This window comes from Ranitomeya variabilis, chromosome 7, assembly GCF_051348905.1.
Source record: "Ranitomeya variabilis isolate aRanVar5 chromosome 7, aRanVar5.hap1, whole genome shotgun sequence".
Classification (NCBI taxonomy): domain Eukaryota; kingdom Metazoa; phylum Chordata; class Amphibia; order Anura; family Dendrobatidae; genus Ranitomeya; species Ranitomeya variabilis.
Genome location: NC_135238.1, coordinates 236,158,330 through 236,184,629, shown reverse-complemented (window position 1 = coordinate 236,184,629; position 26,300 = coordinate 236,158,330). Strand labels below are relative to the sequence as shown.

The window sequence follows — 26,300 nt, the reverse complement described above, 5'->3', positions numbered from 1 at the left end:
TGAGCCATTTATTGCCGAGAGATCCTCAGGATCATGCTTTATACACTCTAGTACATTGATGACGGTCTTGATGACCGGAACGTTTGTGACTACTGTATGTATTGTTCTTTTGGATCACATTAAATCTCTTCACCTCGACTAAACAAAGTGTGCCAAGAAGTTTACACCTGACACAGGAGCAGGCACCGCGGCTCGTGACTCCTGGATGTTTTTTTCTCTTATGTTTTAGATATAATTCCACATCATTGTCTAGATCTCTGCTTTCTGTCGGTGAATGGGAACAATCTTGCTTATGCCTAGGGGTTTTCTCAGAAACATACTGTATGTAACTAAGAAAACGCATTGGAGTTAGATTATTGATGTCCCCTCATTAAAACATGGAGGAAAGTCTGCTATATATATAGTTTTGCTATAGTCATCCACAGATTACAGATTAGGGAGTTGCCCCCATAATCAGAAAGTGAGATTTTGGGGCTCGCGAATGTTGATTTGGAGATGTGTACAGGACATGTGTATTTCCATCGACTTCCATTGATCTGCTGCACCCTGTGACATAAAGCCCTGGAGCGGGGGCTTATAAAAGGAGAATTACCTCTTGGAGAGCCGCGGCCGCTGTGAGGAGGGATTAGATGCCATGGTCATGTTCAGCCCAGAAGAAAAGGGGATTAAGGAAAGCTATCATAGTAGTGTTTAGCATCCTAAAGAGGATAGAGAGCGACACAAAGCAGAGCGAGCGCGTCCATTGAAGCGGCTGATATCTCGTGAATGCAGAGGGCAGGCGCAGAGCTGGAATAGATAGAAGTAGGGAGAATTAAATGGATTACAGGGTCCTCACGGAGCCAGCGCGACGCAAGGCCTGATGGCTGCTGAATAAACAGAAAGGCATTGCCTGGCATAATATGGGGTGCATCGGGCTGGCAAAGATTAGGTGACCACTACAATGCTTTACTATAGCCCAACGAGTGTAATCTTCTGCAACCAATTTCTTTCATTGAATCTAAAATAAAGAATGAAACAACTTCTAAACAGTTTAATAATCTACCGTTTTACGTACACAGCTCCTATGCGACGTTTGTCGCTCTATAGAATGCAAGCAGTGGGAGATCTGCTGTATACTTCACATAGGAGACACAAAGACAGCTGTATACATCCCATAGGAGACACCGAGAGGTATATATACATCACAAAGGAGATGCAGAGACTGCTGTATATGCATTACATAGGAGTCACCAAGGCTGCTGTATATACATCCACATAGGGGACACCAATACTGCTGTTTATACATCACACAGGAGATACCAAGACTGCTGTATACATCACAAATTGGACATTGAGACTAATGTATATACATCACATAGGAGATACTGAGACTGCTGTACATACATCACATTGGAGACACCTGGGATAGAGCATACACATCAAATGGGACACACTGGGGCTGGAGTATACAGTTGTGGCCAAAAGTATTGACACCCCTGCAATTCTGACAGATAATACTCAGTTTCTTCGTGAAAATGATTGCAAACACAAATTCTTTGGTATTATTATCTTCATTTAATTTGTCTTAATTGAAAAAACACAAAAAGAATTGTCCTAAAGCCAAATTGGATATAATTCCACACCAAACATAAAAAAGGGGATGGACAAAAATATTGGCACTGTTCGAAAAATCATGTGATGCTTCTCTAATTAGTGTAATTAGCAGCACCTGTAACTTACCTGTGGCACCTAACAGGTGTTGGCAATAACTAAATCACACTTGCAGCCAGTTGACATGGATTAAAGTTGACTCAACCGCTGTCCTGTGTCCTTGTGTGTACCACATTGAGCATGGAGAAAAGAAGGAAGACCAAAGAACTGTCTGAGGACTGGAGAAACCAAATTGTGAGGAAGCATGAGCAATCTGAAGGCTACAAGTCCATCTCCAAAGACCTGAATGTTCCTGTGTCTACCGTGCGCAGTGTCATCAAGAAGTGTAAAGCCCATGGCACTGTGGCTAACCTCCCTAGATGTGGACGGAAAAGAAAAATTGACAAGAGATTTCAACACAAGATTGTGCGGATGTTGGATAAAGAACCTCGACTAACATCCAAACAAGTTCAAGCTGCCCTGCAGTCCGAGGGTATAACAGTGTCAACCCGTACTATCCGTCGGCGTCTGAATGAAAAGGGACTGTATGGTAGGAAACCCAGGAAGACCCCACTTCTTACCCCGAAACATAAAAAAGCCAGGCTGGAGTTTGCCAAAACTTACCTGAAAAAGCCTAAAACGTTTTGGAAGAATGTTCTCTGGTCAAGATGAGACAAATGTAGAGCTTTTTGGGCAAAGGCATCAACATAGAGTTTACAGGAGAAAAAAAGAGGCATTCAAAGAAAAGAACACGGTCCCTACAGTCAAACATGGCGGAGGTTCCCTGATGTTTTGGGGTTGCTTAGCTGCCTCTGGCACTGGACTGCTTGACCGTGTGCATGGCATTATGAAGTCTGAAGACTACCAACAAATTTTGCAGCATAATGTATGGCCCAGTGTGAGAAAGCTGGGTCTCCCTCAGAGGTCATGGGTCTTCCAGCAGGACAATGACCCAAAACAAACTTCAAAAAGCACTAGAAAATGGTTTGAGAGAAAGCACTGGAGACTTCTAAGGTGGCCAGCAATGAGTCCAGACCTGAATCCCATAGAACACCTGTGGAGAGATCTAAAATGGCAGTTTGGAGAAGGCACCCTTCAAATATCAGGGACCTGGAGCAGTTTGCCAAAGAAGAATGGTCTAAAATTCCAGCAGAGCATTGTAGGAAACTCATTAATGGTTATCGGAAGCGGTTGGTCGCAGTTATTTTGGCTAAAGGTTGTGCAACCAAGTATTAGGCTGAGGGTGCCAATACTTTTGTCTGGCCCATTTTTGGAGTTTTGTGTGAAATGATCAATGTTTTGCTTTTTGCTTCATTCTCTTTTGTGTTTTTTCATTTAAGACAAATTAAATGAAGATAATAATACCAAAGAATTTGTGTTTGCAATCATTTTCAGGAAGAAACAGAGTATTATCTGACAGAATTGCAGGGGTGTCAATACTTTTGGCCACAACTGTATACTTCATTAAATGTGCTGCAGTGTTCAGTACTGAAAGCTGTGCGCTCACTCTCGCAGAGCAAGAAGAAATTAAAAGGCAGACAGCTATCAAATCGCAGCGGCCGATCCAGTCACTGCGGTTCCTGGGAATTTGCCTGGGGGCCGGAGAAAAGGTCTTCGCAGGTTGTAAATGGCCCAATGGCCTGAGGTTCCCCACCCCTGGAGTGCTGGATCTGACTGTACAATGTTTGATTGTAGTTCACAACCATGGAACTAAATAAACCGGAATAGGAGCTGCATACAAAAAAATATTTTCTGAATTTTTCATTGGTTTAGATGCATGAATTGCAAAAGAATATACACCTCATGGTGTGCCCAATAGAGTCAATCACTTGGAAAATATGCATTGCTCACTAAACAGATCCTTTTTAAACCTCATATTGGGACTATACAGGAGGAGTGTCGTACTATTCTGGAATTTCTGGACATCTATAACACATGTAAAGGGGCAAGTTCTGTCACTAGAATCCAATTAAGGGAGTAGCCATAGCAGAATGAAAAAGAAACAAATGCACACATACAGTCTATGCAGCTTTCTAGTAAGCGTTTTATCTCACTCCTGTTCTGCATTCACTGCTACGTCGCTCCCTTCTGCTCCGTTCTACTAAGGGCCCCTTCACACTGTGCAATCAAAGTCTGAACGAGCGTTCGATTTGTGACGTTTATCCGTCCTCGTTCCGAGGTTGCAAAGTGTGACATGGCGTTACGATTTGCGACGCAGCCCAGCATCGTACGATGTGAAAGAAAGAGCAGAACTTTCTTTCGTCGTAAATGTCCCGCTGTGGCGGTCGAAATCGTAGTATGTGACGGCGGTCATACGAGCTCGTAATGCGACTACGTGGGTTGGGCTTCCGCATACTTGTCTCCTGATTGGGCGTGACGTTTTAGCACGCCCATGCTGGTAATACGTCACGCTCGGAGTCGTAGGACTATGGCGGTGTGAAGGGTAGCGTACGATTGCGACGCGTGACGTTCACATCGCAACTACGTCAGAAAAAGCGTTAACATCGTAGAGTGTGACCGCTGGCTACGAGCTCGTACTGCGATGTCGAATATGACGCAAATGCGTCGTAATCGTAGCAGAATCGACCAGTGTGAAGGTACCCTTAGTGTTGAATCTCACCCTTGTGCTGGATTCTTAACCACACTGCTCAGTACAGCACAGTTATTATTATCCATTATTTATGTAGCACCAACATGCAGACGTAACCAGTGGAGCTCACAATCTAAATACATGCTATATTTACGGTAAGTAATAACACTATTTGTTTACAATTAAAGTCTATACAGAATATTCCTGTGCAGTATTCAGAGTCTGGGATGGACCTATAGGGTGTGCACAGGTGGCAGAAAGAGGGCCATTACCATATGAGAAGGCTGCAGTATTATACATGGCAGATCATGTACCTCTTGTAGATTTTGTATTTGGACCTAGGAACTTCACATTACACCTTTGCACGATTCCTTTAGCCAAACAAAGCACCAACTTGAAACCTTGTCACCAATTATTATTATCATGCCCTGCAGCATTATGTGCAAACCTGGTCAAGAACTACAGGAAACGTCTGACCTCTGTAATTGCAAACAAAGGTTTCTGTAACAAATATTACATAGTCACCTTTCTTTATAAAAGTCTCCTGTCCACAGACTCAATTATCAGTCAGACTCTAACCTCTACAACATGGGCAAGACCAAAGAGCTTTCTAAGGATGTCAGAGACAAGATCAGAGACCTGCACAAAGCTGGAATGGGCTACAAAACCATAAGTAAGACGCTGGGTGAGAAGGAGACAACTGTGGGTGCAATAGTAAGAAAATGGAAGGAATACAAAATGACTGTCAATCGACATCAATATGGGGCACCGTGCAAAATCTCACCTCGTGGGGTATCCTTGATCATGAGGCAGGTGAGAGATAAGATAAAACTACACGGGGGGAACTTGCTAATGATCTTAAGGCAGCTGGGAACACAGTTACCAGGAAAACCATTGGTAACACATTACACCGTAAGGGTTAAAATCCTGCAATGCCCGCAAGGTCCCCCTGCTCAAGAAGGCACATGTGCAGGCCCGTCTGAAGTTTGCCAATGAACACCGGGATGATTCTGTGAGTGATTGGGAGAAGATGCTGTGGTCAGACGAGACAAAAATTGAAATCTTTGGCATTAACTAAACTTGCCGGGTTTGGAGAGAAATGCTGCCTATGACCCAAAGAACACCATCCCCACTGTCAAGCATGGAGGTGGAAACATTGTTCTGGGGGTGTTTCTCTGCTAAGGACACAGGACAACTTCACCGCATCAAAGGGAGAATGGATGGAGCCATGTACCGTAAAATCCTGAGTGACAACCTCCTTCCCTCAGCCAGGACATTAAAAATGGGTTGTGGCCGGGTCTTCCAGCCACTGACAATGACAAGACAATGACCCAAAACATAGAGCCAAGGTAACAAAGGAGTGACTCAAAAAGAAGCACATTAAGGTCATGGAGTGACCTAGCCAGTCTCCAGACCGTAATCCCGTAGAAAACTTATGGAGGGAGTTGTAGCTTCGAGTTGCCAAGCGACAGCCTCAAAATCTTAATGATTTAGAGATGATTTGCAAAGAGGAGAGGAGCAAAATTCCTCTTGACGTGCGCAAACCTCATCATCAACTACAAAAAATATCTGACAGCTGTGCTTGCCAACAAGGGTTTTACCACCAAGTATTAAGTCTTGTATATATATATATATATATATATATATATACATATACATAAACACGCTCACACAGTATAGTGCTAACCACTGAGCCACCGTGCTGACCACTGATGAGTCTGTACAATCCATGGAGCGTAATACATGAAGCCTCTAGAACTCAGTGTATCTCCATGTGCTTCAGATTTCATAGAATATCATCTCATCTAGGTTTCATATGTCCATAACACACTGATGTACACCATATAACGGTACAGAGCCACCCAGTGATGTGTGCACTGTCTGGTGGTATTATTTGATAGTTTTTGTGAACGGTATGAGGGCTTTAATTGGGTTTTGCACTATGTGAGCAGGGTAATCTCAGATTGTCTTGTTTCAGGATGCTGCAAGTCTGGCGACTTTGATGGAAAGTCCAAAGTCATGAAGGATTTTGTGCCTGTAAGTGCTTGAAATGTGAATTTGCTGCTGGTGAGAAGTCATGCTAACACCTACAGCCACTAAAACACATCTCTACTGCAGTATCATTGACTCACCAGGGGGACAACACCTCATCTAAGTAGATTTTTATATACATGGAGCTATAGAACGACCATCTAATCTATTGGTCGCCAGATTCTCCACTTCATCTGCCATTAATACAATTTGCCCCTTTATTTTAGGCATTAATTAAATATAAAATATTTGCAATGAGAAACAGTCAGCTGAAAGGTATTAAATAAAGGATTTGTGTCCAGACAATTCCATTAGTATTAGTGGCATATCAGACTTTATATATTCATTTACGTATTAGCAATCAATCACACTTTATATGCCCTTATGCAACAGCAGCACTGATACTTTATTTATCTCATATGTATCAGCAGCAGATCATATTTTATATAATTCCTAATGTATCAGTTGTAGTTCACAGTGTATCAGTGGTGGTTTACACTTTATATATCCCCAATCAGTGGTGGCTTACAATTTATATATCCCCTATGTATCAGCGGTTGTTTACACTTTATACAAGTGCTTCTCACAAAATGAGAATATCACCAAAAAGTGAATTTATTTCAGTTCTTCAATACAAAAAGTGAATCTCATATATTCTATAGAGTCATTACACACACAGTGATCTATTTCACATGGTTATTTCTGTTAATGTTGATGATTATGGCTTACAGCCAATGAAAACCCAAAAGTCATTATCTCAATAAATTAGAATACTTTATAACACCAGCTGGAAAAATGATTTTAATATCTGAAATGTTGTCCTACTGAAATGTATGATCAGTAAATGCCCTCAATACTTGGTCGGGCTCCTTTTGCATCACTTACTGCATCAATGCGACGTGGCACGGAGGCGATCAGCCTGTGGCACTGCTGAGGGGTTATGGCAGCCCAGTGTCATGTTCCGTTCCAGGGTTTAATCCTGTCTGCCCTTTTTCCGGGCGGATCATGTCAAGAGATAACTTTGCTCCGCCTCATTCTGGTTTCAGGTTCGCTATTTAGTTCCGATACATCCTGCTGGCGGTGTCAGCTATAGTTCTGCCTTCGGCGTGTGTACCCGACTCTGGTAGCTCTTGATTTGTCCTGCTGTGATCCCTGACTTGCCCTGTGTCTGTTGACTCCCTCTGTCTGCCCTTTTCCCTGTTTGTTGGTTTGATTCTCTGGTTTTTACTCCACTATGGTGAAGACCAAAGAGCTGTTCAAGGACACCAGAAACAGAATTGTAGCCCTGCACCAGGCTGGGAAGACTGAATCTGCAATAGGCAAGCAGCTTGGTGTGATTAAATCAGCTGTGGGAGCAATAATTAGAAAATGGAAGACATACAAGACCACTGATAATCTACCTCGATCTGGGGCTCCACCCAAGATCTCACCCCGTGGGATCAAACTGACCACAAGAACGGTGAGCAAATACCCCTGAACCACACGGGGGGACCTAGTGAATGACCTGCATAGAGCTGGGACCACCATAACAAAGGCTACCATCAGTAACACACTACGCCGCCAGGGACTCAGATCCTGCAGTGCCAGACATGTCCCCCTGCTTAAGCCAGTACATGTCCGGGCCAGTCTGAAGTTTGCTAGAGAGCATTTGGATTATCCAGAAGAGTATTGGGAGAAGGTCATATGGGCTGATGAAACCAAAGTAGAACTGTTTGGTAGAAACAAAACTCGTTGTGTTTGGAGGAGACAGAATGCTGAGTTGCATCCAAAGAACACCATACCTACTGTGAAGCATGGGGGTGGCAACATTATGCTTTGGGGCTGTTTCTCTGCAAAGGGACCAGGATGACTGATTCGTGTACATGAAAGAATGAATGGGGCAATGTATCGTGAGATTTTGAGTGCAAACCTCCTTCCATCAGCAAGGACATTGAAGATGAAACATGGATGGGTCTTTCAGCACGATAATGATCCCAAGCACACCACCAGGGCAACGAAGGAGTGGCTTCATAAGAAGCATATGAAGGTCCTGGAGTGGCCTAACCAGTCTCCAGATCTCAACCCCATAGAAAACCTTTGGAGGGAGATGAAAGTCCGTGTTGCCCAGCGACAGGCCCAAAACATCACTGCTCTAGAGGAGACCTGCATGGAGGAATAGACCAACATACCTCCAGCAGTGTGTGCCAGCCTTGTGAAGACTTACAGAAAATGTCTGACATCTGTCACTGCCAACAAAGGATAAATAACAAAATATTGAGATGAACTTTTGTTAATGACCAAATACTTATTTTCCACCAAAATTTGCAAAATAAATATTACCAAATCAGACAAGGGGATTTTCTGGATTTGTTTTCTCATTTTGACTCTCATAGTTGTGGTCGACCTATGATGTCAATTACAGGCCTCTCTCATCTTTTTAAGTGGGAGAACTTGCACAGTTGGTGGCTGACTAAATACTTTTTCCCCCCACTGTATCCTGTATGTATCAGTGGTGAATCATACTTTGTATAAGCATTATGTATCATTGGTGGCTTACACTTTATATATCCTGTATGTATCAATGGTGGCTTACACTTTATATATCCTGTATGTATCAATGGTGGCTTACACTTTATATATCCTGTATGTATCAACGGTGGCTTACACTTTATATATCCTGTATGTATCAACGGTGGCTTACACTTTATATATCCTGTATGAATCAGTGGCGGACCACACTTTATATATTACCTATGTATCATTGGCAGACTGGTTCATACATTTGTGGTGCCAGTAGGTGCCACGCTGACAGGTGAGCACTGTGCTCCTTGTCTCTTTTTATTTCGATACAATATTAATAATTTAATTATGTTTCAACATTTCCTTTAATAATTAAGTGCCTTTTATTTGCTAAAGCAGAGAGCGGATTGTGATATTTTCCAGTACGACTCCTCTGAATGCTTCTCGGCTTCGGTTATTTAATTGCTGGTGTTCGGCGTGAGTCATCCTAATGCATAACAGGCTGCGCTGGAACATTGAAAACATCACGGTGCATTGCAATGGCGCTCCGTTGCTCCGCTGCGCTCTATATGCAGGATTGGGACAGAGGTGAGGCGGCCCGGCACAATGGAGACTAGTGCAATACTGTTCATTAAGAGGGCAACCACTGGCCATATGACTTATGACGGCACATGAACGTCATGAAGGGGCTCTGAAAGTCCTATCAGTGTCAATTTATCACGTTATTAAGTTTTTTGACGCTGCCCATAAACCTCTTTGGTATATCAATCTAATCTGAATAACGGCTGTAGATCCCACCCACACATGCACCTTTGGATGGATGTTGATTGAATATCATTGTTTTCTATGGAGATAAGTGGCACCAAATGTTTATGGTGACCTCTCATCTCTGCGTTTGCGGCATTTTGAGTGAGCCCCAGGAATGTGATAAATTGCTGATCGCCCTAGTGTTTCCTATAAGAGTTTCCTCGGGGCAGACAACTCATTTAATTAAAGGTTATTGTTGGGGTAGATAATAAGTTGATAAAATCCTTTAATTGTGGGAGAATTATAACAACCCCCAGGGCAGTAAGGAATATAACCACCCCCATGCCTTAGATCTTGGAGGAGATGGTGGCTATTTCTACTCACATTCTACAACTGTGACCTCTAACCGGTGGCTCTCTAGGATTTGTACAACTACAACTCTCAGCATGCCCAGATAAAGTACTGAGGGTTGTAGTTTTGTCGCTGGAGACGTCTTCTCTACAAGGAGACATTTCATTATCTCTGTGCAGTGAGAGGCTTCTATCATGGCGAGCGGCTGCCAGGAGGACCTATGAGAGGAACAGGAGGTGTCGCAGAGTGTCCCGGTGACAGAAAAGCGGCTCCATGGGGGATAAACATGGCGGACACTAGAGAATATGTAGAGTATGCTGGCTGCACAGGAGGAGTCTGGGGCCGGACGAGATTTCGTCTTCAGCTCGAGTTCTGCGCTTAGCTTTCACGTTTTCTTGAAATATTAAGTGTTTGTTTCTTGACAGCCATTCGTTAGGCACAAGATAAGAAGATTTCTCTCTCTCTGGTGCAGTTTGAGTCTTGGCAGAAGAGCTCAGAGGGAGGCGAGTCACAATCTACACTCAGATTGCCATGGACTTTCTGCAACAGTATTATGGCGGCTCTAATTCTGTAAAATGGAAAATGTTACAGCCGAAAAATGTAAAAGCTCTGGGACCCTAAGGCAAAATCTGTAACACGGCCCCCACCGACCATGGAGCGCTGCTGCCTCTGTACCTCTCATTGATGCACGACTATCACAAAACCAGAATGCCTGTCAGTAGGACTTCCCAATAGATCTGCAAATTCACAAAATGATCCGTCTGCTACTACTGCTAGTATCTCAGCCGTCCCAGCACCCTCTGTACCTCTCACACAGTGAAACGTTTGTTACAAAGTGTCAGGGAGGAGTTTATCAAGTGTTTGTGCAAGTATCTTGTTGTCAAAATGTTTCAAACTTTGTCACACTCTATTTTTGAGCAAAATTGTTTTTGTTTTTGTTTTTTTTACGTTTTAACCATTTAACACAGCTCTTGCCAGTTTTAAAAGGTTGGGTGTAACCTTGTAATGGTTGCCTATGCCAATTAGCTTTAGGCCAGATTTATGAATTGCGAGTTTTCAAAAACAGTCACATTTTTCAGAGCACTTGGTGGAAAGAACGGTCTCAGGCTCAGAAATAAAAAGAAGAAAAGATACATTGTTGCAGGATTTGGGGCTTCACACTAGTTTATTTCTCAGACAGCAAGTAGAGATTTTGAAAATGGTGAAGAACTCAAATATAAAGTATCAAGAAGGATGAAAAAAATTAGATTAGAAAGATTCAGTACATGTTGTACACAAGTCCAGATGAGACGTGATTGACTAAAGTCATTCCTGCAATGGGAGTAACAACGATGGGGGCAGACCTAGTGCCTGAAGGCGCCATCTGCCATGTAAGAGGACAGCAGCAATAAAGGACACATAGGAGCTGTGGAGGGGGGGGTTTGTTTTGGATTGTGATCCTAAAAGTTTTAGGTTTCATCTTGGAAAATTCCAGAACACATCATCCTGCCTCCGACCACGAGGGCATGCTGAGAGCTGTAGTTGTAGATCCCAGAGGGTCCCATTAGTCAGTAGATACACCTGTGCTTGTATCTGTGTATACTCACAGACTGTATACATCTCGTTTGATGGTTGTGGAAGTCTGGATATAATCAAAACGCATCTCCGACTGTTATTACAAGCTGCGCAGTGCCAGGCGTGTGTGATCTATAACACGATGACTGTAAGGTATAATGGGAATCATCGGCATGGCGCTGCGCAGCACGGGCAGCGTACAACGAGGCTGGAATGAAGAAGAGGCACAATGTATGATATTCACACACCGCAGATTTACTGCACACATTCCCAATTCATCTCAACGGGGCCTGAAAAAATCCAAACTTTTGCCAAATTAAACCCTTCCTGGCGGATAGGACTGATTCTCAATAACAGGAACTACTGCAGCTGATCTGCCACAAAACTCCAACAATCTCATCATTTCACAAATTTTTCTCCAAAGACCGCAGTCCGGAGTAGGCAAACAGCTTTGGATGTGAATAGAGAGTAAAAAACACTGCGATCCCAGATCAGCACAAGAGTAAATTATTGGGTAACAGGAGGAATGTTTGCATTGCTTGTGTAATATCAGGATTAGAGCTCATATTCATCTGCGTTTACAACGGATGAGTGCAATCAAATAATAAAAAAAATCAGATTGCACTCTGACTAGTGTTCGTCAATGATTCGGCGTTCATCTGCGATTTTTTTCTCAAATTGGATTCGACTGAGGAAAAAAAAAATCACAGCATGCTGCGAGTGACCGCATATATCGGACAAGACTCGGTAATACAAGTGAATGAGAGAAAAAAAAACGAATGGCACACGGACCACGCATGTGCCGTGCGATTTTTACCCACCCATCTCATAGGAAACCCAACATTTTATCAGCTGAGTACAGTAAACTCACAGCCCGAACTGTCAGAATGGTATAGATATATAGACAGAATAAAAGAAAGAAATGGAGTGGGGTCTCTCATATTTTTCTTGACTAGCTGAGGGAAAGCCGACAGCTGGTGGCTAATGTTAATAGTCTGGGGAAGGGGTAATAAACATGGTGCTTCCCAGGCTGTTATTATCAGCTCACAGCTGTCTACTTAGCCTTTACTGGTTATTAATAAGGGGTGATCCTCCCAAAAAATGAAATGCAGCCCCCCCTATTATTAATAACCAGCTAAGGCTAGGCAGACGGCTCTGGCTGATATTAATAGCCTAGGATGGAGCCATGGATACTGGCCCTCTCCCAGAATAAGAACATCAGCCCTCAGCTGCCCCAGAAATGGCACATCCATTATATGCCAATTCTGGTGCTTAGCCTCGCTCTTCCCACTTGCCCTGGTGCGGTGTCAAGTGGAGTAATAGTATTGGGCTTGCTGTCAGCTTTGTATTGTCAGCTGACATCACACCTAGGGGTTAGTAATGGAGAGATGTCTATAAGACACCCCCATTACTAACCCCATAATCAAATATAATAAGGACAAACACAGATTAATGTTCTGTAATAGAAATGAACACTCCACGACCTCCTTTTACCCATTTATTAATATCAAAATAAAAATAAAAACACAAAGTCATCCTCACCTGAACACAGAATCCGTATGTGATGCTGTCCCACGAAGAACTCCAGCTCTGCTACATCCGGATGGTTTGCTGAGCGGTGGTCACCTTACTCACGATACAGCTCGCATCGTGAGAAAATTCTCATGATGCGAGCGGTGACATCAGTGAGGTGAACGGAGTACATTGGCTATGAACTCTCGTGACCTTACTCACATCAGCACTAGACACTGCAGGAGAGTTCTCACTCTCCTGTCTCACTGTATTCCAGCTGGCTTACTGAGAGGTCGCATCATGCCACCGCTCAACAAACCACCCACCTTTATTACATTTGATTATGTGGTTAGTAATGGGGGCATCTTATAGACACCTCTCCATTACTAACCCCTGGGCTTGATGTCAGCTGATAATACATAGATGACATCAACCCACCAATAATATCCCACTTGCCACCACACCAGGAAGAAGAAGGAAGAGCAGAGGTTAAATGTCAGAAGTGCCAATTCTGGGGTGGCTGAGGGCTGATGTTCTTAGTCTGGGGGGAGGCCAATATCCACGGCCCCTTCCTAGGCTATTAATATCAGCTGCAGCTGTCTCCCTACCTTTTGCTGGTTATGAATATAGGGGGATCCCACTAAATTTTTTGGGTGGGCACCAGTAATAACCAGTAAAGGATTAGTTGACAGCTGTGCACTGATATTAATAGTTTGGGAAGCTCCATGTTTATTACCCCCTTCCCAGAATATAAACATCACTCCTCAGCTGTCAGCTTTCCCTCAGCTGGTGAAGAAAAATATTGGGGACCCCACCCCATTTCTTTATTTATTAGCTAAATACATATACAGTTAGTTGCACATGCACTGCAGTGATCATATATCTCAATTACATTTATCCATCTACTGTATCTATCTACCACTCATCTAGCTATATCTGTATATAAGATTGTTTTGTTACTTAGTAATCTAGCTGGAAATTACTGAGAATTAATGTATGCAAAAGCTGATGTTAAAAACGCATTGCATTCGCTTGTCAGACAAATGCTACTTGCTAAAAATTGTATTCACATGACACTCGTCCTACCTTTCAGGAACATCGGACTGATTTTATTTACGCTGATGAGTGTCAGCCCTTATATTGGATAATTTATCTTTGAAATTGGAAATTCTCCTAAATCTGAATTTTTGGGCTTTGCTTGATTTACTGATTAGCGGTCTCTTCTTTCCTTCTCCTTACAATCAGTCTGTCCTGATATCAAATTCCAATGCAATTATTTCCTGCTGAGCTAATGAGCCAATGTGAACAAGCAGAGCTGCAGTGTAAAGCAAGGGGAAGAAGAGAGCAATATCCTGAGAGTCAGAGAAGGTGCAGTGTGGGCTCTTGATTGTTTAGTGTTTAGTTAGGAGTACATTTTATCCATTGCTGTCTTGGCTGGCGGGATCACAGACCCGGCATTACTTGCTTAGTTGCGGTTTTATTTTTAGTTTCATTACTTCAGGGCAACTTAGATTCTGTGGAATTGACAAAACTGCAGCAATAGTCAGCGGGCCATGCTGGGACTTGTAGTTATGCAGCAGTCAGAGCCATTCCCAGCTTCTCCAGCACTGAGGGCATTAAACAAAGCATTAAGTTGTATGGAGACGAACGTCCCCGCTGCTGGAGATCTACATGTGATGAAATATTCATCTCCGTGGTGTGCAGAGGCTCTCACGTATTTATTTGGTTCACTTTATAGCTGACACTTCGGAGGCGAGTTTATAAGTAGAGATGATGCGACTATGGTCTAGAGAGTGCGGAACGTGCTGGACTCTCGGACCGTAGGGCTGGCGGTGACAACCTGTAGCCTACAGTCTTACTGGTGTCACAGTGGGGTCCTAGGAAACAAGCTGAGAAGACCCCTATCCCTCCGATACATATACACTGAATGTTTACATACAAATACCGCCATACAGTGCCCACTAATACCGCACAGTTTGAATTATTCGTGGGCATAATTCTCTAACCCAATGCTTGGGACGCTGTCCTTACATGCCCATAGAGGTATTAGGGCCTATACTCCAGCTGTCGGGCCCTCGGCAAACTCGAGAATGAGACTCCGTAGTACCCTGTCTTGAGGAGCCTATGTGCGGCTTTGGCTCCACTCACTGTCTATGGGACTGCTGGAGAAAGCAGAGATCAGTGCTAGACTATTTCTGACAGTCTAAGGGCGCAGTCAGATGACTGTATAACATGGACGACGATCGCAGTGCACGGATTAGCCGGCGGCTCTCCTCACCCGAGCGACACTACTGAAATACATGCTGTCAGACACTGTTCAGGAGAGCCGCCAGCCAGTCCGTGCACTGCGATGTGATCGTCGTCTGTATTATACAGCCGTCTGACTGCGCCTTAATAGACAATGGAGGCCGAGCATGTGCTCCTCTGATCCATTAAAGATGGTGTGCTACACAGAACCGGTCCCAAAAATTACAAGTTACCCCATAGGATATGCTAACTTCTGGGGTGCGACCACTAGGACCCTCACCGATCAATACGTTATCCCCTATCTTACAGTGTATAACTTGTGCATTTGCGAATAACCCTTTAAAGGGATTGTCCAGGATTAGGAAAACACGTCTGTTCTCTTCTAATAATAGCGCCATGGAGTCCACGGGTGCGTCTGGTACTGGAGTCCAACGATTGGGGCCGTGTTACCACATCTCACACAACCTAGAAATGGCGTCGCTCCTAAAATCTTTTCTGCATTAAAGTGGAACTGCGTTTTTTGCGTGCATTTTTCCGGGCTTCCCATAGAAGCCCATAGTTATGTTCCGAAGTTACGGAAATGCTGCGTTTTTCTTGTGAACGGAAAATCTGATGCGTTTAACTCTCCAAGCAAAGAGTATGTGATTTCAAGAAAACTTCTGACCACCGTGCATCTGAACAGGCTGCAGAACTGTGATAATTTGGTGCATTTTTTTCTCTATAGGCTTCTATGGCGAAACAAAACTAACCAGCACCTTTAACAGAATAAAGCAGGTGTGAACAGATGCAAGCTGCTATAGCTGCATAATACACGAACCAAAGAATACAGCCGCCTCTGTTAGCGGCAAGATATCTGCAAACATTGAACATACGAAATATACACCTAATTACTGCTATATAAAATATATGTATATAATGGAGGTACTTAGAGCACAAACTGGCTAAGTCATGAGAGCCCAACAGTCATGACAAGGCGACCTCTCTGATGGAACCTCAAAACCAACATTTATCAGAAAGATCTCTCCCAGTATAAAAGCTACAAATATAAGGGGCAGGTTGTATCCAGCATTAATTAAAAACAGCCTTAGGGCTCTACAGATGTCCATGGATTTTGGTCTGAGCACAGAGCGCAGCGTACAGACTGCTGCAAATCTCTGATCCAGATTCATATATATGAGAGAGAGTCGCGGCCAGTCCTGCATTGTGGTCCATGCCCGGACTGATTTGCTTTGCAGTCGGCATATTATGGTGATGGGCGGACTAGTCACCAATAGTACACTACAAAAAAACAAGTGACCAGAACAGAATAAACCAAGTCTGAACAGGTTCACGTGGGGATCCCGAAACACCGCTTGTAAAATAGGCAGTAGTGTCTTTAAGTGCGGAAATAACCTTTTCTGTACAAAGAAAAAAATGCATTAAAAATGCTGCTTCCAATCTGTACGAAAAACGATTCAAATAGAAGGAAAAACACAGCAAGCGGGCAATAATCAGAGAAGATTGCTATGGTGTACTGAACATAAAATAAAATATGCAGCATTCACGCTACATGTGAAAACAGCCTGAAAGGAGGGGTTACATTAAACCACATCCATTTTGCATGAACGGTTAGACCTCGTTCACACGGTCAGTATTTACGCAATGTGGGAACCTGGTCCATAAGTTTTTACATCCTTAGATACATTTCTTTTGTTCATAGTAAAACCTGAACATATAACTTTCTGCCCATTTTTAGGCCTCATTCACACGTCAGTATTTTGTCATCAGTGTTCTTTTGCCAAAGTACGAAGTGCAACTTCCAGAGAAAAACTATAATTGAAAGACTGACACCTGTTCTGTGTTTTGGAGACATTCCTGATTTGGGGAAATACAAATAATGGCACAAAAATATTGTGAAAAGTGTGAATGAGGCCTTATTCTGTATTGTTTTTAGAATTTTTTTGTGAAAGTTTTGCCGATACTGATACATGATAACAAACCCAGCAGCTGCGTGAGCAGGACGGGTCATGTCATATAGTCAGACACAAGAATGTGTACGTTTACTGACAAAATGTCGAGATATTGAAAAATATACAGAAGTGAAACAAATTATAATCGGTGCACGTTATCAGGCAAACTGTAGATGTAAAGCATTTTTCCCAATATTAATCTTATTTTGACATCATGCAATGTTCTCATATACTTTGTATTTCAATATCTCACATTTTTGTTTACATTCAAAGGACATCATTCTTGTCCCAGACACATCCTGCTCACAAGACTGCAGGACTCATTGGAAAAGCAGCTGAAATGCAATGAACCCTGTGTGAGCTGAACTAGATCAGGTTTTCAGCCCTTGAATGTAAACAATAACATTTCATTCACTGACTGCAAGCAGAGAGTACGGCACATAGAAAATATATTACAATGTTATACAATAAGGTTCACTAATATACAACAGAAAACGTGGAAGGCGAAAAATAAAAGGGTCCCATCCATTATAGGAACAGAAGGCAAAAATCCTCTTCTAGCAAAAAAAAATGGTGGAATGACCCTATTCCATTGCCATACTGGTGGAGACTGGGAGTCATAAGCAGGAGTCTGCTGCCCTAAGGAAAGGTGGAGAAAACCACTGGAACTCAGCGCCCATTACACAGGACAACTACTACAGGAGCAATTAAGTCCATACCAATGGAAGGTAAACAGGCTTAGTCCAAAGGGAGGGTCCGCAGCCGGACCCCGTGCCTTACTGCCACGCAGCATGGAACACAAGGCAACACTGCAATGTAAGAGAACACCCTCTACCACCTTAGCGACAGTTCTTTCAGAGTCCAATGGACTCAGGCCCAAAACTTTCTACATGTTGAAACAAACTCCAAAAAATTGCAAACTAATAATTCACCGCAGGTGATAAAAATGTTATCTCCATCGCAATAAACCCAAATTATGGTTTTCAATGCTAAGGAACAGAGGCTGATGGCCACCATTACAATGCCAATGGGGCTGACACTGCTGCAGATCGTTACTACCTCTCCTCTCGAACTCTCAATACCACATTTTGGAGCCATAATACCAGCCACCAGTTCGGTTTTTAGGGCTAAAAATCATCTATTGTACTGAGTCGCCCACACAGTCAAGGCTTACCTGCTCAGGTCCTTGGAAGCAAATCCTGCAGAGAGGGGTCCTCATCCCACTGTCCAGGCTGCCAAGAGAAAACCTGTCCTCAGCTTTTCCTTTGCAGAACTCATCTGAAGAGTTGCTGCTGACCATGGACATGGGTTGGTGCTGGAGTCCAGGCGCTGTAGCTGGGTAACACCAGTCCTCCTCTGGAGTAGTCGTCCCCCCAGCTGGAACCCTCCAGGCTCGCCCCAGTGCTGTCAATGTATTATTGTTGGCCGCCAAGCTCCCTCCGGCGCCCACCTCACATTCTGAGCTGTTCATGGGCAAACTAGGCGTCTGTGGAGGGCGCCGGAGTAATAAGACCTTCAAGTCATTGAAAAGCATGCGGCATCGGCACTTGAGGAGACCCTGATGGCGCAACATTTGTCTTGGACCCAATAATCCACAGCACCACAAAAGCAGGACGGTTCTCAACATGTGCAGGCTTTACACTCCAAGATATAAGGGGGAAAATGTCAGACGTGTGCTCTGATCTTGGGTTGTGCTCACTGTATAAACGAAGGCCCCCTTCCTAAAAACCTATTGTAAAACTCCTAACACCTGGAAAGGGTAAATCAACACCGACAAAGAGGGGGCATTGGTAAAAAATAACACCTTAGACAATGGGGGCGAATGCAAACAAAGCCTCTTCACTTCCTAACTGGAAGGTGAATCCCATGGAGAACTGTAAAAAGTGCACCGTGACAATAAAAATCATCAATTATCAAAAGCAACTTCATCAACTTTCACATTAAATTCAAACCAGGAATCAACAAGTTTTCTTAATTGTCCTGAATTAGGGGTAATTGCTTAACATCTTCAAGACTGAAAGACGAGATCTGACCGCACGCCCCCCATAAAAAGAGCCCGAAACTTCCCAGAATTCCAAGAAGGGGAAGAAAACCTAATGTCTAAATCTGGTTCATCCATTCATCACAGCAGCAAGCTCACCAGCACCCCAAAACCAAAGGGGTCATACTGCATAGACCACCACTCTACCCCACCTCGCTGCCAGGGAATAAGAAGCCCCCACAGCGCTCAGGATCATCCCTGCTGCCTTGTGTTGTTGGCATGGCAGGCGACCATGTCCAGAGCAGTCCCTGAATGCAATGATGCCAGCGCTGCCCAGGGTGCTGCCACTTGTGCTGCTCCAGATCACGATGCTGAGGATGTGGAATCTGCTGTTGGCTCAGCTGCTGTTGCTACCTCCCTGGGATGGAAGAGGAAGGATTCTTGTACAAGGGCTCAGTCCTGTGTCTGCACAATAGGATGATGGCAGTGTGCTCCTGGGTGGCTGGGGCTCCTTGGGGAGGCAGGGGCAGCAGTGCACCAGTGTGTGGGGAGCAGGGTGGAGGAGATGGGTGCAGGGTTTGCATTGGGCACGGTGCTGGCAGTCACTGCTGCAGTTTCAGCACTATGTTCTATGGACAGCTCCCTCCCCGTCTGCAACGTCACCCCGCTGGGGGCAATGACGCAGGGGGAGGGGGTGGGGGGCAGGGCCTGGGAGGGAGGGGGTAGTAGTACTGGAGTAGTGGCCACAAAGTCATCCTGGCACCAGGACCCTCCTTACTACAGCGTGAACCTGCTGCAGATCCAGGACAAAGGCTGCAACGTGTGATACATGGCTGTGATCACAGGCTGCAACCAGCACCATCCTCTTCCTCAGCACTGTGCTATATAATATGTGCAGAATATGGACACACAGAAATCCTCAACACACCCAGGAAGAGACAGCAGAGAAACCAGCACAGAACAGAAATCACAGGAAACTACAACTGCCCCTATGTACACGAATATAACTGCTATAATACTGCCCCTATGTACACGAATATAACTGCTATAATACTGCCCCTATGTACAATAATACAACTACTATAATACTGCTCCTATGTACAAGAATATAACTACTATAATACTGCCCCTATGTACAAGAATATAACTACTATAATACTGCTCCTATGTACAAGAATATAACTACTATAATACTGCCCCTATGTACAAGAATATAACTACTATAATACTGCCCCCTATGTACAATAATATAACTATTATAATACTTCCCCTATGTACAATAAGATAACTGCTACAATACTGCCCCTATGTACAATAATATAACTACTATACTGCCCCTATGTACAATAATAAAACTATTATAATACTGCCCCTATGTACAATAATATAACTACTATAATACTTCCCCTATGTACAATAATATAACTACTATAATACTGCCCCTATGTACAAGAATATAACTACTATAATACTGCCCCCTATGTACAATAATATAACTACTATAATACTGCCCCTATGTACAATAATATAATTACTATAATACTGCCCCTATGTACAATAATATAACTGCTATAATACTGCCCCTATGTACAAGAATATAACTACTATAATACTGCCCCTATGTACAAGAATATAACTACTATACTACTGCTCCTATGTACAAGAATATAAGTACTATAATACTGCTCCTATGTACAATAATATAACTACTATAAAACTGATCCTATGTACAAGAATATAACTGCTATAATACTGCCCCTATGTACAAGAATATAAATACTATAATACTGCTCCTATGTACACGAATATAACTACTATAATACTGCCCCATGTACATGAATATAACTGCTATAATACTGTTCCTATGTACAAGAATATAACTACTATAATACTGCCCCTATGTACAAGAATATAACTACTATAGTACTGCCCCTATGTACAATAATATAACTACTATACTACTGCTCCTATGTACAAGAATATAACTACTATAATACTGCCCCTATGTACAAGAATATAACTGCTATAATACTGCTCCTATGTACAAGAATATAACTACTATAATACTGCCCCTATGTACAAGAATATAACTACTATAATACTGCTCCTATGTACAAGAATATAACTACTATAATACTGCCCCTATGTACAAGAATATAACTACTATAATACTGCCCCCTATGTACAATAATATAACTATTATAATACTTCCCCTATGTACAATAAGATAACTGCTATAATACTGCCCCTATGTACAATAATATAATTACTATAATACTGCCCCTATGTACAATAATAAAACTATTATAATACTGCCCCTATGTACAATAATATAACTACTATAATACTTCCCCTATGTACAATAATATAACTACTATAATACTGCCCCTATGTACAAGAATATAACTACTATAATACTGCCCCCTATGTACAAGAATATAACTACTATAATACTGCCCCTATGTACAATAATATAACTACTATAATACTGCCCCTATGTACAATAATATAATTACTATAATACTGCCCCTATGTACAATAATATAACTGCTATAATACTGCCCCTATGTACAATAATATAACTGCTATAATACTGCTCCTATGTACAATAATATAACTACTATAATACTGATCCTATGTACAAGAATATAACTGCTATAATACTGCCCCTATGTACAAGAATATAAATACTATAATACTGCTCCTATGTACACGAATATAACTACTATAATACTGCCCCATGTACATGAATATGACTGCTATAATACTGTTCCTATGTACAAGAATATAACTACTATAATACTGCCCCTATGTACAAGAATATAACTACTATAATACTTCTCCTATGCACAAGAATATAACTGCTATAATACTGCTCCTATGTACAAGAATATAACTGCTATAATACTGCCCCTATGTACAAGAATATAACTACTATAATACTGCCCCTATGTACAATAATATAACTACTAAAATACTGCCCCTATGCACAAGAATATAACTGCAATAATACTGTTCCTATGTACATGAATATAACTACTACAATACTGCCCCTATGTACTAGAATATGACTACTATAATACTGCCCCTATGTACACAAATATAACTACTATAATACTGCCGCTATGTACAAGAATATAGCTACTATAATACTGCCCCTGTGTACAAGAATATAACTACTATAATACTGTTCCTATGTACAAGAATATAACTACTATAATACTGCCCCTATGTGTTATGACCCCAGTGGACAGGGTCTCAGAGGAACGTGTAAGTCTGCAAGATACAAAAATCCAGCTCATAGGGCTGTGGTAACTGGGTTGACCAAATAGCTACTCCTAACGCCAACACTAGAAGTAGCCGGGGATCATGCCTACGGTGATCGCTAGATGACTCGCGCCAGCCGGAGAATCTAACTACCCCTAGGAGAAGAAAACAAAGACCTCTCTTGCCTCCAGAGAAAGGGACCCCAAAGCAAGATACAAGCCCCCCACAAATAATAACGGTGAGGTAAGAGGAAATGACAAACACAGAAATGAACCAGGTTCAGCAAAGAGAGGCCAGCTTACTAATAGCAGAATATAGCAAGATAACTTATCTGGTCAACAAAAACCCTATAAAAATCCACGCTGGAGATTCAAGAACCCCCGAACCGTCTAACGGTCCGGGGGGAGAACACCAGCCCCCTAGAGCTTCCAGCAAAGGTCAGGATACAGATAGGAACAAGCTGGACAAAAATACCAAACAAAACAAAAGCAAAAAGCAAAGAAGCAGACTTAGCTTGAAAAACAGGAACCAGGATCAGAGGACAAGAGCACAACAGATTAGCTCTGATTTCAACGATGCCAGGCATTGAACTGAAGGTCCAGGGAGCTTATATAGCAACGCCCCTGAACTAACGGCCCAGGTGAGGATATAGGAAAAGACAGACGCTCCAGAGTCAAATCACTAATGACCACTAGAGGGAGCAAAAAGCAAAATCACAACACCTATGTACATGAATATAACTACTATAATACTGTTCCTATGTACAAGAATATAACTACTATAATACTGCTCCTATGTATAGGAATATAACTACTATAATACTGCCCCTGTGTATAAGAATATAACTACTATAATACTGTTCCTATGTACAAGAATATAACTACTATAATACTGCTCCTATGTACAAGAATATAACTACTATAATACTGCCCCTATATACAAGAATATAACTGCTATAATACTGCCCTCTATGTATAAGAATATAACTACTATAATACTGTCCCTATGTACATGAATATAACTACTATAATACTGTTCCTATGTACAAGAATATAACTACTATAATACTGCTCCTATGTATAGGAATATAACTACTATAATACTGCCCCTGTGTATAAGAATATAACTACTATAATACTGTTCCTATGTACAAGAATATAACTACTATAATACTGCTCCTATGTACAAGAATATAACTACTATAATACTGCCCCTATGTACAAGAATATAACTACTATAATACTGCTCCTATGTACAAGAATATAACTACTATAATACTGCCCCTATATACAAGAATATAACTGCTATAATACTGCCCTCTATGTATAAGAATATAACTACTATAATACTGCCCCTATGTACAAGAATATAACTACTATAATACTGCTCCTATGTACACGAATATAACTACTATAATACTGCTCCTATGTACAAGAATATAACTGCTATAGTACTGCCCTCTATGTATAAGAATATAACTACTATAATACTGTCCCTATGTACATGAATATAACTGCTATAATACTGTTCCTATGTACAAGAATATAACTACTATAATACTGCTCCTATATACACGAATATAACTACTATAATACTGCCCCCTATGTACAAGAATATAACTACTATAATACTGCTCCTATGTACAAGAATATAACTACTATAATACTGCTCCTATGTACAAGAATATAACTACTATAATACTGCTCCTATATACACGAATATAACTACTAGAATACTGCCCCTATTTACATGAATATAACTGCTATAATACTGTTCCTATGTACAAGAATATAACTACTATAATACTGCCCCTATGTACAAGAATATAACTACTATAATACTGATCCTATGTACAATAATATAACTACTATAATACTGCCCCTATGTGCAATAATAAAACTATTATAATACTGCCCCTATGTACAATAATATAACTACTATAATACTTCCCCTATGTACAATAATATAACTACTATAATACTGCCCCTATGTACAAGAATATAACTACTATAATACTGCCCCTATGTACAATAATATAACTACTATAATACTGCCCCTATGTACAATAATATAACTACTATAATACTGCCCCTATGTACAATAATATAATTACTATAATACTGCCCCTATGTACAATAATATAACTGCTATAATACTGCCCTGTCGTGATTCTCAATGGCGAGAGAACATAGCCCAGCATATATGAGAACTAGCTCTTGGAAGATGGAAACTATACTGACCATGAACTAAACCTGCCGCACAACTAGAAGTGGCCGGGTAGCATGCCTACGTTTGTTTATCCCTAGATGCCCAGCGCCAGCCGGAGAACTACCTAATCCTAGCAGAGGAAAAGACAGTCCTGGCTCACCTCTAGAGAAATTTTCCCAAAAGGCAGACAGAGGCCCCCACATATATTGGCGGTGATTTTAGATGAAATGACAAACGTAGTATGAAAATAGGTTTAGCAAAAATCGAGGTCCGCTTACTAGATAGCAAGAAGACAGAAAGGGCACTTTCATGGTCAGCAGAAAACCCTATCAAAACACCATCCAGAAATTACTTTAAGACTCTAGCATTAACTCATAACACCAGAGTGGCAATTTCCGCTCACAAGAGCTTTCCAGACACAGTAACGAAACAGCAGCTGTGAACAGGAACAAAATGCAAAAACACACAAGGACAAAAGTCCAACTTAGCTGGGAGTTGTCTAGTAGCAGGAACATGCACAGAAAGGCTTCTGATTACATTGTTGACCGGCATGAAACTGACAGAGGAGCAAGGTTATATAGCGACTCCCACATCCTGATAGGAGCAGGTGAACAGAGGGGATGATGCACACAAGTACAATTCCACAAGTGGCCACCGGGGGAGCCCAGAATCCAATTTCACAACAGTACCCCCCCCTCAAGGAGGGGGCACCGAACCCTCACCAGAACCACCAGGGCGATCAGGATGAGCCCTATGAAAGGCACGGACAAGATCGGAGGCATGAACATCAGAGGCAGTGACCCAAGAATTATCCTCCTGACCGTATCCCTTCCATTTGACCAGATACTGGAGTTTCCGTCTGGAAACACGAGAGTCCAAGATCTTTTCCACAACGTACTCCAACTCACCCTCAACCAACACCGGAGCAGGAGGCTCAACGGAAGGCACAGCCGGTACCTCATACCTGCGCAACAATGACCGATGAAAAACATTATGAATCGAAAAGGATGCAGGGAGGTCCAAACGGAAGGACACAGGGTTAAGAATCTCCAATATCTTGTACGGGCCGATGAACCGAGGCTTAAACTTAGGAGAAGAAACCCTCATAGGGACAAAACGAGAAGACAACCACACCAAGTCCCCAACACAAAGCCGAGGACCAACACGACGACGGCGGTTGGCAAAAAGCTGAGTCTTCTCCTGGGACAACTTCAAATTGTCCACCACCTGCCCCCAAATCTGATGCAACCTCTCCACCACAGCATCCACTCCAGGACAATCCGAAGATTCCACTTGACCGGAGGAAAATCGAGGATGAAACCCCGAATTACAGAAAAACGGGGACACCAAGGTGGCAGAGCTGGCCCGATTATTGAGGGCGAACTCCGCCAAAGGCAAAAAAGCAACCCAATCATCCTGATCCGCAGACACAAAACACCTCAAATATGTCTCCAAGGTCTGATTAGTCCGCTCGGTCTGGCCATTAGTCTGAGGATGGAAAGCAGACGAAAAAGACAAATCTATGCCCATCCTAGCACAGAATGCCCGCCAAAATCTAGACACGAATTGGGTCCCTCTGTCAGAAACGATATTCTCCGGAATACCATGCAAACGAACAACATTTTGAAAAAACAGAGGAACCAACTCGGAAGAAGAAGGCAACTTAGGCAAGGGAACCAGATGGACCATCTTAGAGAAACGGTCACACACCACCCAGATGACAGACATCTTATGA

General features: G+C 42.3%; 1 protein-coding gene across 1 annotated transcript in view; it reads right to left on the bottom strand.

Moving 5' to 3' along the window:
- The window catches only part of MARCHF4 (membrane associated ring-CH-type finger 4), a 63,581-nt gene extending 43,836 nt beyond the window's left edge, over positions 1-19,745 (bottom strand). Inside the window, exon 1 of the mRNA XM_077273241.1 lies at positions 18,284-19,745. Coding sequence (XP_077129356.1) covers positions 18,284-18,736 — 453 coding nt within the window. The 5' untranslated portion in view covers positions 18,737-19,745. The remainder of the gene's footprint in view (positions 1-18,283) is intronic.
- Between the last annotated feature and the right edge of the window lie 6,555 nt (positions 19,746-26,300).